Consider the following 15,055-nt stretch of genomic DNA (forward strand, 5'->3'; position numbering starts at 1 on the left):
TAAGCTGCAATCCTTATCTATATATTTTTGGGGAGAAAGCCCCGGCGTACACAGTGGAACGTTTCCAAATAAACATGTAAAGAAATGAGTTACAAATCTGATGCATTTTCTTTGACCTGAAAATATTGTGGCCCTTTAGAGAAGTTTTTCTTTAACCCCTACATACAATGGGGGGAGGATTCCTCTCAACATCCCCAGGAGACCAGAAACTGTTTGAAACATGGGGCTTATGCACCATGAAGATGTGCCCAATTAAATGTTATTGGGATTTTTGCATAATTGGGAGTTTAATTTGCTGTATTCAGGATCAAAATAGAATTTCCACAGGTCAGATTTGCAATGGTGAAGCACCAACCATCTTGCATAGTGTATATTTTTAAATTTAAAGACACTGCTGCATTTTTTGATTTACAGAGCAAGAATGAATACTCAGAATCTTTTTTAAAAAATAAAGTGATCCAGAGTATCTTTAAGAACATCAGAAGAACATATCAGCATTAGGCCCAGGTCCACTTAGCTCTGCACTTAGATCCACTTGGATCATTTCAAGGAATACTGGGAACAAGCAGGTACGGTGGTACCTCGGGTTAAGAACTTAATTCGTTCCGGAGGTCCGTTCTTAACCTGAAACTGTTCTTAACCTGAGGTACCACTTTAGCTAATGGGGCCTTCTGCTGCTGCTGCATGATTTCTGTTCTCATCCTGAAGCAAAGTTCTTAACCCAAGGTACCATTTCTGGGTTAGCGGAATCTGTAACCTGAAGCGTCTGTAACCTGAAGCATCTGTAACCCGAGGTACCACTGTATCTGGTGGTCCACCAGTATTTGGCCAGTGGAACACTATGAACCTTCATCTTCTTTTTGTCCACTTCTGGATTAAAATATGATTTAGAAGAACATGACACATATTTCATGACATACATAATTTCTGATATATAATTCCTGCATTGCAGGGGGTTGGACACTAGATGACCTTTGGGGCCTCTTCCAACTCTACAATTCTATGATTTATAAAAGTATGAGCAACGAGGAGAGAGGAGCTCCCATCTCTCATAAATTAGGACTTGGAGATCCCACAATCAAGCTGATTGACAGTAGGCAAAAAGATGTACTCCTTCATATAGTCCATAATTGACTTATCCGGTTCACTAAGACAAGGTCTGGGAATGGCAAGTGGCTTAGATGGCTTTTAGAAAGGATTAGACACATTCACAAAGGATAGGACTTTCAGGAGCTATTAGGTAGGCTAAGCAAACATAACTTCTGTGGGGGGAGTTGCAAATGAAAAGATGTGTATGTGTGGGGAGGAAGAGAACCCCAAGCAGACTGACAAGGGGGTCAGGGCTTTGTGGCTATCAGGACCAACAGAATTTGAGAACAGGTCCCCCCCACACTTGCTTCTTCCCCAACTTCCGCCATGTAGCAGGTTCTTGCTTCAAGCTGGCAGGAGCAAGTATCTGGAGCACCTTTCTTAGGGGGCGTAATATAGCAGGTCCCTCCTTCTCACTACCAAATGTAGTCAGGGGAGAAACGAAAAGGGGTGGCAGTCACTCCAGTGTCCTGCTGTTGAGTACGCAGGGGCATCTGACTAGATGAGATGACCTGATCCATCAAATTGGCAGATACAGCAAATCGGTTCTTATGTTCTTAGGGGGCTGGGGGTTGTGTCTTGCAGTCCATGGCCTGGCTTGAATAATCTCAAGTTATTTGTTCCATAAGACGCTTTCTGCAGGGCACCTGCACTCTGTTGCGTTATACTGCTTAATCTGAGCCTCATCCGTCTCACTCTTCTCATACAACTGCTAATGACTGCAGTTACCGCACACATCACATGTCTCCATGGCTTATGGGCAGGAAGACATTGAGTCCCCTTTCTTGAATTTGTCACAGGAGGCTTCTTTCAGTAACTTTCTTTGAACTTTCCTCCAGGTTATCAACAACTACCTGGATGGGGCTCAAGCAGGTTCCACAGAAAGGCTCACACCTGGAGGGATGCACTTCCGAGACAGCAAGAGGAAAGTGGACTATGTTTTAGCTTATCACTATCGGAAATCTACCTCGCAGTCCAGTGGTGGTTCTCCAAGCCTCTCGCAGAGACCTCCTTCTTTGGCTATCATTTCTAATGGGGAGACGGCCAAAAGTCAATCTGAACAGCAGCCGCTGCCGCCACAAGGCCAGGAAGCAGGTTCTCCAGATGCCGAGGTCATCGATCTGGGGCCATTGGAGGCTCTGGAGGAAGCGAAACGGGAGCAGAGGAAAGAGTTCGAAAGCAACCTGATGGAAGCTGGTCTGGAGATAGAAAAAGATGCAGAGGTAAGAGGAGGAACTGCCAACAGACAGGTAGGAAAGATCTGATGGGTGAGGCCAGAAATCAGGCCGGACTGTTAGGTTTCATTTTGCAAACAAAGTAAGTACCTAAGGCAGTCATGTCCAGAGTCCGGCCCGTGTGGCAGTCAACAATTTCAATCCTAAAAAAGCTCAACAATTTCAATCCTTAAAAAAAGGTCAAAAAAAGGTCAACAACGTTGGTCAGCCCTCACACATGTTCACTTCATCAAATCTGGCCCTCTTTGAAAAAAGTTTGGGCACCCCTGGGCTCTTGTTCAAAAGTTGTCAGACAAAATGCAAGCTCCTCCCCCAGCCCCAAACGTCAATGAAATGGGCTGCCCTGGTTGGTAGTCCCTGCCATACGGGATTTTAGCCAGTTAAGTTAAATCAAAGCTGTGATGGGCAAGTCCCATTTTGAATATTACACAAGAGCTAGTGATTTCTAGAGCTCCCTTTTCTGCTTCTGTCTCATTGTTGCCCAATCCAAACTTTGCATGTTGGTAATAGTAGTGCCCATGTGCACGGCAGTAGCTCTCTATGGCCCATCCACTTCCTCCTCTCTCTGTGTCCTTCCAGACATGCACATTCAACAATTTCATGGCTGATAATAAGTGTACATGCGGCTTTAAATTATCATTATTTTTGCAAAAAAAAAAAAGGAAGAATGTTATACATTTTATCTATCAACTATTTTTGGAGAGAAATATAAAAGTGTACATTCAGTTTATGATGTCATTAAAATGTGTTGTACTTCTCAATGTTTGAATATTTTTATTTATTAGACTTATACCTCTATGCCTTCCTCCAAAGGAGTCTAGAGCTATAGGAAGTTTAATTTTTCCTGGGTTTCTAAACCGGACAGCTTGGCCTGTTTTGAATCTGGTCTTTGTCAGCTTCCTATACTCATTTTTCTGTGAGTAAGGCTGCAATCCTAATCCTATTTATCTGGGAGTAAACCCCATTGAATTTAGCAGGACTTATTTTTCAATAAATGTGGTGTGTATGTGTAGTTTTTCTTACAACCTGTGAGGCAGGTTGGGCTGAGATTTGGTTTAGTCACCAAAGCACACAGCATGCTTACAGTATTGTGTGGTTTGGGTGTGTTTTTTTTTGCCAGAGTTGGCAAGCTTTTCTCTTTTTGTTTGATATAGCTTTTGCTGTACAATAACATGACAGTTGAAACAAAAGCACAGTGTCCCTTTTGCAGCGATTTTATACCTCCTGCGCCTTCACAACAGCCATGTGAGATAACTTTAGATGAAAGTTGGTGGCTAGTCCAATGAAGTGAGCACAACAATGATGAATTAAGTGACTTTTAAATGTTTAAACCGTACGTTTTCAGAGAATGTATGTGCGTACCTGTACCTGCGTATCTAGTTATCAAGGTTGGAAAACTGGTTTTGCTTTTCGCCTGCTATGAAAAATTAGGAGTGGAGGGTGAGAGGTTGCCTATTTTCCTAGGTTTGCTTGTGTTTTTATTTCCAGCGTTTCATCACCTTTTTATTCCAAATTATACGGTTGTAGAAGTTAGTTTTTAATATATTAAGCTGCTTGGATGTTTTGGTCCTCTTGTTTTTACAATATGGAACAGGGGAATGCTGGTGTAGAGAGAAATGTGCTTTACTTTAGGGAGTGTAGTTGTTATCCAATCTCTTGGAGAGTGTATTTATTCTAGGGCAGGGATAGGCAAACTAAGGCCCGGGGGCCGGATCCGGTCCAATCACCTTCTAAATCCGACCTGTGGATGGTCCGGGAATCAGCGTGTTTTTATATGAGTAGAATGTGTGCTTTTATTTAAAATGCATCTCTGGGTTATTTGTGGGGCCTGCCTGGTGTTTTTACATGAGGAGAATGTGTGCTTTTATTTTAAATCATCTCTGGGTTATTTGTGGGGCACAGGAATTTGTTCATATTGTTTTTCAAAATATAGTCTGGCCCCCCACAAGGTCTGAGGGACAGTGGACCGGCCCCCTGCTGAAAAAGTTTGCTGACCCCTGGAAATGCAGCAGTCAGATGGCGCATGGAGCGGGGGATGTTCGTTAAGTTGATTGTGGCACCAATTGGCAGGAAGAGGTGATTAGCCGCTTTCCCATCCATGGGAGGAACATGGTGTTCTTAGGAGTGGGTTGGTGCTGCTGGAATAAAAACTTAAATGAATTGTTATTCAGAGAGCTTGAGGTTGTGCCCAAGGCTCTTTCCCTTTCCATTTTATCCTCACAAGATCCAGGGGAACCAAGGGAGCTTCATGGCTCTGTGTTCAGAAGATCTTAAATCTTCACTGTATTCAGCATGAGCATCTGAACAGAGTCGCTGTAACTCTCAAATCGCTTTTGACCCTCTCTCTGTAAGAAATGCCATGCGCAAGATTAGCAGGTGAAAGACAGACAATAACATAACCCCTTGGCAGCTCATGAAACTTAATGTTGTGTAGGACTGCCATACGTCCAGAATTTCCCAGACACAGCCGGTATTCAGCTGTCGATAACAGTGCCTGGGCAGAAAACAATTAAATGTCCAGGAAAACCAGGACGTATGGGAACCCCTCTCAACAACTTTGGCCAAAAAAACCTCAACAACTTTTGTGTCCGGATTTTCACTTTTTGAAATATGGCAACCCTAATGTTGTCCCTGCTGCCCTGCTGCACTGGAGAAGAGCAGCGTTCTCATGCCTTAAACAGCTACACGACAAGCAGATATTAAACACAGTAAGCAGTAGAGAACTACAATTATGGGGGAAACGCCGCCCTGTTTAATGATCTGTTCATTGGTGCACTACTTTTGACTCTCTATCCCGACCTGCAAAAGAGGACACAACTTTCCTAGAAGCATAGAATTGTAGGGCTGGTTCTCTTGCATGCATACATGTACACACACACACTGAGTGACATCTCTCTGCCCCACCCCCCCAACAATCAGTTAAGCCCCTTTATATAGCTGGCGGCCTCTGAGCATTGGCATCAGTCCCAGGGCACCATGGGCCCTCCTGAGGTCATGAACGCTCAGCCAGTGCCCCACCAAGCCAGCCACTGCCCATAGCTGTCAACCGTCCCTTATTTGGCGGGAAAGTCCCTTATCCCAGTGCCGTGTCCCACTGCTGTCGCTTATTGATGATGTCCCTTAAATTTCCCGGGTTTCAAAGGAAGCAGCTCCTCTCCCTCCCTCCCTGCCGGCCAGGGAGGAGGAAGGCTCCAACTGTGTTGCTTGGCTGCATTGCTCACCCAATAAGGAGTCTAAGAACGACTGGGGGGTGGAGCTTGCATGCTTCGTGCCGATCAAATCGGCTGTGTTGCCTGGGGACTCGCCTTTGCTCAGCACTTCCCAGCGGAGAGGTGACGGTGGTTTTCCTTGCTGCATCCCCTTTGCCGGGTTGCTTCACTGTGGGAACCACCACGTGAGGCTTTGTTTGGCTGCTGGTTGACTAAAATCCCTTATTTTGGCTGCTGATCCCTTATTTTCAAATCTGTAAGTTGACAGCTATGCCACTGCCCATGATTCTGATGTTCACGCCCATGATGCAGTCATAAGAAGTGCCTTGCTCTATCAGACCAAGGCCCACCTACCCCACATTCGCAGACTCTACCCCTGCTCTACATGGACCATCAGTAGTTAAATGAAGCTTCAGTTGCGCTGCTCTTTAATAACCACAAATGGATCCTTTGCTGTATTCATTCATTATAGTATATGTCAAAGCCAGAATAGGGCAGTCATTTGAGATGAGCTTTGGCACCTGGACAAAAAAGATTGCCTTGCAGGCTGTTGTGAATGAAATGTGGATTGAAAGGCACAGAGCATTTAGGAGATGAAGGCTAGTTTTTAAAAGCAACCATTTTTTGACTCTTCTTCTAAAGGCAAGTAACCTTGTACCTCTCAGGACTTGGTCCCATAAACCCAGAATTGTATACAACCCAGAACATATTTTAGGCAAAACATCCCTGGTAAAGAAAGCAAAAAGGTGTCTGGTAGTTGCCTAGATGAAGATATAAGGCATCAGTTTATGTTTCCTTGCTTAAAGATAGAGATGTTCTTATATTGCGATTTTATGTTGTGAATTGCCCTGAGACCTGCGTATATAGGGCAAATTTAATAGTAGTCGTAGTAGTAGTGGTAGTAATAATAATAATACTCCTACTTAATCCAGCTCCATCTATCATAAATGCTCCTCCCCTCTACCAATTTTGGCCCATTTATTGAAAAAAAACTACTTGATGAAAATAGAAGAAACAGGTCCCAGTTCCTGCACATTTATTCTCCTTAAGTGGGATGTCAAATTAGTGGAAATTTTTAGATATATTTCAGATTCTGAGATCAACAAGTCAGCTGGCATTAAGTTTATTCAGAAATATGTCACTACTTACTAAAACAGTGTGTGGGGTTCAGCGCTGGTCCTTCTCAGAGCAGACCCATTGAAGTTAATGGACATGATTAACTTGGGGTCATGGATTTCAATGGGTCTGCTCTGCACAGGACTTAGCTGAATGCAACCCATTATGGATAGGGATAATTGATAATCTGGGATAATCTGCTAGGGAATGAATGGGACTATGAACACCCTATTCCCACACCCCCTGGGGTGCCTTGGAGGTGACCCTTGTTGCTGTTTAGTCATTTAATCGTGTCCGACTCTTTGTGACCCCATGGACCAGAGCACGCCAGGCACTCCTGTCTTCCACTGCCTCCCGCAGTTTGGTCAGACTCATGCTGGTAGCTTCGAGAACACTGTCCAACCATCTCGTCCTCTGTCGTCCCCTTCTCCTTGTGCCCTCCATCTTTCCCAACATCAGGGTCTTTTCCAGGAAGTCTTCTCTTCTCATGAGGTGGCTAGAGTCTTGGAGCCTCAGCTTCAGGATCTGTATATCTAGTAAGCACTTAGGGCTGATTTCCTTCAGAATGGATAGGTTTGATCTTCTTGCAGTCCATGGGACTCTCAAGAGTCTCCTCCAGCACCATAATTCAAAAGCATCAATTCTTCGGCGATCAGCTTTCTTTATGGTCCAGCTCTCACTTCCATACATCACTACTGGGAAAACCATAGCTTTTACTATATGGACCTTTGTTGGCAAGGTGATGTCTCTACTTAGGGTCCCTCTACAATTCTAGGATTCTATGGGTTGGGTATATGGCTGGCAGGAGGAAGGAGGGGCCAAGACTAGAATAGAGACTTCATGTGATAACTGAGTGAAAGCATCACCAGGGGCTGCACTACTAGCCCCAACCATAAAAGCCACATCTGGAAAACTAGCAGAATCTAGTAGACGTTCCATGCTCATTTCTGTGAGATTTGCTCCGGGGAAAATCTGTTTGAAGCTTTGTTAACCCAGAAAATCATGGGGATTTTGAGCTGTAATTTCATGTGAAGAAATTTCAGGTGGTATTCTGGCATACAGATATTTCCCTCTGTCATTTGAAATTTAGTGCAACATGGCAGTATATCGATTAAAAAAAAAAGTTACAGTTCCATAACACAACAGGTAATGCAGCGTAAAAGGAAGGTTAGAATCTGGGACAGAAGTGCTAGCGTTAGAATCAGGAAAATGAACATGGCCATCTCCACTTCTGCGCATCTCTCATTGCTGGTTCTTAAGGGCAGCTTTCTGATGGTGCCATAGAGGCAGGATTCTAATGTCCTGTTAGCCTGTGATAGCTGTGCAGCTCAGCTTCCACCCTTCTGTCCTTCCATTAGTGATCTTTCAGCAGAGTCATCATCCATTCAAACCATTCACTCATAGGATTACAGTACATAATTAGGAAATTAAAGACAGCAGTAGCAACAGAAAAGGTGTCAGGGCTAGGGTTGCCACTCATCCTGCAATAATACAGGATTGTCCCGTATTTCAATGTTTCAAAGTTTGTCCTGTATTTCCCCCTATTTCCACTCTGCTTCTCTCCCTCCCTCCCTCCCTCCCTTCCAAGATAAGAATCCTTTCTAAATGCCCATCTCCGGACTTCAGCAGGGAAGGCTTGGCTGGAGCAACCGCCCCTCGCTTTCCCCCTTTCCTCTTTTTGCGAGCACACGCCCTGAACCCTGTCCGTGGAGCCCACCTCCCCAAAGAAGAGACCGAAGACAAGAGACCGAAGTATGGGTTCAAATTGGCCACAACTTTATTTAACTTCAGAATGTGGGGAACTTGGCATAGGCCTTGGCATGTAACCCTCTCAGCCCGCCCGGGACTGAGGATGTGCAGGGCAATGAGGTTCAGTGGGAGGGGACGGTAAAGCACAAACTTACACAGCATACCCTCGCACCTTACTTCTGCCGGGAGTTTGACCTACATGCTGCCGCTCTAGGGCCAGGGACTCCCGCAATCAACCCTTTAATGAAATGCCTCCCCCCAACTTGAAGATAGACTAAAGGATACCTTGCCAAGGCCTAAAAACTGCCAAAGTTGTGACGAAATGCTACGGGGAAGGCGAACCCTTCCAATGCAGGGGAAATTCCTTCCCGGTTCTGAATACAGCAAGCATCTTACGACCATAGCAGCGCCCGCTGACCTGGAATGCAAAATATTAGGCTGCAAGGAAATATTATTAATTTGGGAGGGATGGGTGGGCGAACCTGGAAGAGGAAGAAACAAAGTGAGGTTTGGCCGAGGAGGTTGGCCTCTTTCCCTTGGGCTTCGCCCCACTCCCAGCCGGCCGTCCATTGTCCTCCCAGGCCCAGGGATGGGACGATAGCCACCCTAACCCAGGTGGAAGGCACCAGACCAGGTAAGCCCTCTCAGTGTTGCAAACCCCGCCTACCCGTTGGGAAGGGAGGGCGGAAATTCTCTTCACTCTCTCTCATCATCCCGCCCCCACGGAGGAACAAACCAGGGCAAGGCTTTCATGTTGCTGCTTCCATTTCCCCGAAATTTCGGTGTGGGTTAAGGCAGCCATGGACAGAACTTCAGCCTATGAGCACCAGGCCTCATCCTTCACGAGAGCAACAGGCTCTGAGTCCCTAGAAACAAGTGGTTTTGTGTTAGTGTGGCCCAGAAGCCCAAATTCTGAACTTAGTTGTTGTTTTTTTAAATAATTTTTTATTAAGTTTTCCAGTTAACAATCCAATCATACCACATTAGTTATTCCAAATTATACCAATACATATCGAAAAGTCCAAATATTTTGCCAAATTTTAAATTTTTGTTGGGGGTTCCCATGCTTCAAGTTCAGTAAGGGTCCGATCATCTCATATTTCTGCTGCTTTTGGTGTTCACAAGTCCCATCTTTCGATCTTCTTGTTGTTATCGTTTTTCTTCTTAATAACCTCTGAGTTGTTTCCACAAGCAAGTTAAGGCAAGCATTATTATGTTTCTGTGTGAACTTTGTAAGGCTCTCCCTTTTTCCTTTTTTTTAAAGCTGGTAAGTCTTTTGTTTGCAGTAAATCATCACACACTGATCCAAAAGTCCTGCTCGGGCGGCAGGCGCCATTTTTGTCGGTTCCGATGAAATAAAATCTACCAAATTCTGAACTTAGTTATCTGCATGACATTCGAGAGAGGAGGGTGGGGAGAAGTAGCTCCCCACAAGACTTGCCCTCCCCTCCTGACACCTAATATTTTTATATCTCAGAAATTTGACAAGTGGAACAAAGCCCCATGAGAATATGCCCCCCACTGTTTATTTATTGCCCTGGTCTCTATGTATTGCTGCACAGAACTGGATGTGTGTGAAAGGGTGTGTCAAAGTTCATGTATTTAAGCATGGGTAGCAAAGCATAGGCAGATTTACAAATTCGTGTGTGTGTGTGTGTGTGTGTGTGTGTGACAAATTTCAAAGCAGCCCTCCGGTTAGGTTCCAATAGATTATAATGGATTGTCTCAAAGTAATTTCAGCACCAGGTGGGGGGAGGAAAGACTCCCGCCTCCCGCTGCCATCCTGTCCTTTATTTTGCTAGAACAAAGGTGACAACCCTATTTCAGTCAAAAGAGAAATATAAAACTGTACAACTGTAGAGACACAGCACATTATAAAATACTTAGCTCAATACTTCACACAGTATATTCCGCTTGACTGGTAAGAATGCAGAACCACAGAACAGAGGTTCTGAGAGAGACAGACAGACAGATCTGGACTCTGAATTAGCCGGTTTCAAGTAGATAAAATATTGAACCACACTTTTTAAGGGAACCTGAGACCAGTAAAAGTCAGACCCTTGATAGACACAGACTGTTGTTTGGTGTACTGGTGAAATGTACTTCATATCTGAAGTTGGTGACTTCCATTGCCCTTGAAAAATGTTGTGTGCACCTCCTTAATTACACTTTACTAAACTTACAGAAAGACTACCTGAGATATTGTAAATAAAAGAATTAATCTCAGAATGCATATTGGGAATAAGAGACAGGACATCAGTCAGTCGCAGGCTTGACATGATTGCAGACCTCCATGCTCAGTGCATGTGCATTGTGGAAAAGGGTCAAAATACTGCTTGACTTGTACTTGAGGAAATCCCTTTCATGATTCATGCGTGAGCAGGAGGTTAGATATCAGGGCCTGTGGGAGCCAGTGCTGCCCACAGGATTTACAGACCCGAGAACATAGAGGAGAGAAAGAGTGAGCTGTCTCCAGAGAGCGTAGACAAAGAGACACAACAATCCAGGGAATGCTGTTTAAATGCCTTTGTAATGTTCTTAAGTGGGTCCCTTGTGCATCTACGCACATGGTCACATTGTCAACCGAGCACCACAGCAGGATCCAAGAGAACAGCAGAATGGTGGCTTTACTAACTAAACAGATGATAACAGGATTAGCTCTGAGAGCAGCTTACAAAGAACTGCCTTGGTACGGGGCCAACACACACACACACACACACGTCATAAATCTTGCCAAGTCATAGGAAGAACTATGGTTTCAGTGTTCCCAAACAGTTCTTTAGACTAGACGGCCATGCCACTAGACCCCAAGATAATAATAATTAGGTAAGTAGGGCTCAACCTTTAAAAGAACCAGGTAGGCAAGATTTCCCCCAAATTCCATTCCTGCCATTCTTAGACAAAATGGCTTTCCAAATCTCCCTGCCTACAGAAGGGTGAATCTGTATGTTTTGGTTCTCTCGGTTTCTCATTTTTCTAATCTTAAATTCAGTTCTCCACCTTTATGCAACAACTGAACACTTGGTAGCTCAGTAGGCAGAGCATGAGACTTTTAATTTCAAGGTCATGGCTTTGAGGCCCGTCTTGGGCAAAAGGTTCCTTCATTGCGGGGGTCAGACTAAATGACTCTTGTGGTTCCTTCCAACTCTAGACTTCTATGATTCTCTATGAAATGCATTTTTTAAAAATCCTTTGAAAATTCACCAGCACAGGACCATTTTGGGGCTTGTTGGGAATTTGTGGATTTAAAACTATATTGTACTTAGAGCGTTTTTGTTTAGTGCTTTGTAATCAGGAAAAGAGACAGGATCATTAGTCCAGCAGAGAAAATATTTCTCCATTGATTTGTTTTGCATGCAGTTGTAGTATCAGTGGGATATTCATTGCTCAGCCCAGGAAAGCCCTTTGTAATTATCAATGACTTTGTTTTTAGCAGAAACTGATCTTTAAATCAAACCCAGTGGGAAAGTCAAGGCAGGAACTGGTGGATGCCTCTAGGGAACACTTAGCAGTACATAAAATACTAGAAGCAACATGCGCATAGAATCTCATGGGAAGTAGTGATTGGTGGTTGATTTGGAGTGACAAAGGTTGGTGGGGAAATGTTTAAGCGCAACTGCTTTTCAACTCAAAATAGCCCACCTCCCAAAGCTTCTTTTCTTTAAGAAGAAACAGAACTCACCAATTTGAATATTGCAATAATCAATATTGGGAAATAAGCAGGGAATAAAGGAAAACATTGGTTGACTCTGTAGGGCAGATTTTAGAAGCATCAGTTAATTGAAACTGCCAAGACTCAACAAGAGAATATGAAAAACAGAAACCTTTGCATTGCAGGGGGTTGGACTAGATGATTCTTGGGTACATTCCAACTCTGCAATTCTATGATTCTGTACCCGAGGTGAACAAAACTGCATATCTGCAAGAAAAAGAGATAATGATGTTGAGCAGCAATTCAAAGCCAGAAAGAAAAACGGAAGTTCAATTTTAGCACTGTAAAATTTGAGAGAATGTGTTTATGGCCTGTTCTAATCAGATTATTATGAATGAAACATGTCAGATCATAGGGTTACACACTCCTTACCATCTCATGCAGAAAAGCTGGATAGTAGCACTTCTTTGGATAAAATAATAAGAACCCTTCCGAAATTAACCAAAGACCTTCATAGTCTAAAACCCTGATGCCCACAGTAGTTAACTAGCTCACAATAAGGTCTTGAGGGCAATAGCCTTGCCCTCTATCTTCCACCATCCAACTTCACCGGCTGATCCTTGGGAGGGAGAAAAAGGTTTCTCTCGCTACTTTCTCCACACCATGCAAAATTTTCTAAACATCTCTTATATAACCCCTTACCCATCTATTGTTTCAAGGAACCTATGGGGTTATTATTTGGCTAAGATTTGGGGGAAGTCAGTAGGGTTGTGGCTCCAGGTGCCTTGAGGCCGTGAGCAGCCAGGGGCTTATATGAGAAGATGAAAGAATCATGGGAGAATTGCTTTGGGATAAAATAGGTCACGATTTTATGGATTACAGATGTAAGTAGGTCTTGTTTTGTTTTTTTTAAATTTTTATTGGTTTTTTCCACACATAATACAAGACAATACAACACAATACAAGACATACAAACATATAAACACGTATAATTTCTTAACCTTTCATTTCTTAAGCCTTCTTTCAGCGACTTCCCCATACCTCCCCTTTCTGCATCCCTGTTATCAATCTTTTCAGCATCCCCTAATTTCCAGATGTAAGTAGGTCTTGGCATAGGCATTGTAACCTGAATCACCCAGTCTGATTGTTCGATGGGATAGCTCAGTCGGTAGAGTATGAGACTCTTAATCTCAGGATTGTGGTTTTGAGTCCCATGTTGGGCGAAAGATTCCTGCAGTGCAGGGGATTGGACAAGATAATCCTCGTGGTCCCTTCCAACTCTACAATAATACTATTCTATGATTCTAAGTGTTAATCCCAGGTTAAGGATCATCTCACAATGTACATCAAATGTTCATCGCTAGGGAGGGAGATGTCATCGCGCTACTCCTTGGTGTGTGGAGTGCCGCAAGGCGCAATCCTCTCCCTGATGCTTTTTAACATCTTCATCAGCTCTATCTGCTGATGGATGGCCACACCAACTCAGCCCCGGACACACTGACCAGATGCTTGGAAGCTGTGGCTGGATGCTTTCGTGGGAGCCGATTGAAACTAAATCGTTCGAAGACAGAGGTCCTCTGGCTGGGTCGGGATGGCATGGGGATGAGAGACCAACTCCCTTCTCTTGCGGGAGCCCAATTGGTGCCAGTGCCTTCTGTTAAGAGTTTGGGTGGTATCCTTGATGCCTCCCTTTCCATGGAGGCGCAGGTTACAGCAACAGCCAAGGCGACATTTTCCCACCTTCGCCACATTAAGCAATTGGTCCCTTACCTCTCCCGCCCCAATCTGGCCACAGTGTCCATCTTCTCACTAACCCTCAAACAGAACCTCAAGCAGAAAATGAAGGGTGGCTGGCTGGGGTTGCCGAGTGCCAGCTGAGCTCCAGGCAGGAGGTGTGGCCTGGCTTTATGGTTTTCCCTTGGGTCCGCTCCAAAGCCACAGCCACCATGTTGTCCATGATCAGTCAGAATCCAGAGCAAACCACCAGAGGTCTGTGCAACCACAGCCCTGGCTGTGTGGGAACACAGAGCCTGCCACCCGCCCCCGGGGCCACTCACCGGGAGAATAGTAAGCAGTTTTTTGTGAACTTCCTTTTCTTTCAAGCAGTGACTTCAAGGAACCAAATCCTTCTTTGCCCATGTTTAAGTTGGTCTTGGGAGGTGAGGTAAAAAGGTAAAGGGACCCCTGACCATTAGGTCCAGTCACGGACAACTCTGGGGTTGCGGCACTCACACTATAGTAAAAATAAATGACTCCCCCCCCCTGTTCATTTTTTTAAAAATAATACTTTAGGACAACACCTGTTTTCATGTTTGGTCCCACTTTTATAATCCTTGCCGCATCTAACAAATGAATTCTATTCCCAGAGTGACAGTTAGCGTGCAGTGATGTTCTGGCACAAACAATCGTGTTTTGTCCTGGCAGATACTCTTAGAAGTGGAAAGATTTTGTTGTGGAAAGGCTGTGGAGCTGGTGCTGGAAAGAATGCAGAGGAGAAGCGTTCATCTTCATAAGCAGAAAGCAAACTCCTCCTCCATTACTTCTAGAATTTTCTATACAAGCTGTTTTTAAAAAGCTCTGACAAAGCTGAGGATGAACATTTGTTCACTTTTATCCCTTCTTGCTTTTTCAAACGGATTTTTCCCTGGGGTGGGCGGTGATACAGAAGGACATTATTAAAACACACGAAAATAAATCTTTAACCAGTTGTAAAAATACATAATAAAGCAATGATATACAGTACATTAAATGCAATTTAAATGACTTTAGTAGTTACCGGTACATTCAGCTGCCTTTCTTCACAGCTTTAGGATGTTAAAATTGAATATTATTTTCTATGGTTTTTAAACAACCTTCTCCGTCAGTTCTGATACCAGTTTTTGGGTCTATGTTTTCTTTGCACAGCTTTACAGACAATATGCACACATATGTATTCTCCCACACTTAACAGCCTCAAATAGATCTAAACTTTATGTCTAGACAATAACAGGTTTCTTTTTCATTCT

General features: G+C 44.0%; 1 protein-coding gene across 1 annotated transcript in view; it reads left to right on the forward strand.

The window, feature by feature from the left end:
* Positions 1-1,784: 1,784 nt before the first annotated feature.
* ANO2 (anoctamin 2) overlaps positions 1,785-15,055 on the forward strand; it is a 131,506-nt gene continuing 118,235 nt past the window's right edge. Inside the window, exon 1 of the mRNA XM_053387705.1 lies at positions 1,785-2,312. Coding sequence (XP_053243680.1) covers positions 1,992-2,312 — 321 coding nt within the window. The 5' untranslated portion in view covers positions 1,785-1,991. The remainder of the gene's footprint in view (positions 2,313-15,055) is intronic.

Source organism: Podarcis raffonei, chromosome 5, assembly GCF_027172205.1.
Source record: "Podarcis raffonei isolate rPodRaf1 chromosome 5, rPodRaf1.pri, whole genome shotgun sequence".
Taxonomy (NCBI): Eukaryota; Metazoa; Chordata; class Lepidosauria; order Squamata; family Lacertidae; genus Podarcis; species Podarcis raffonei.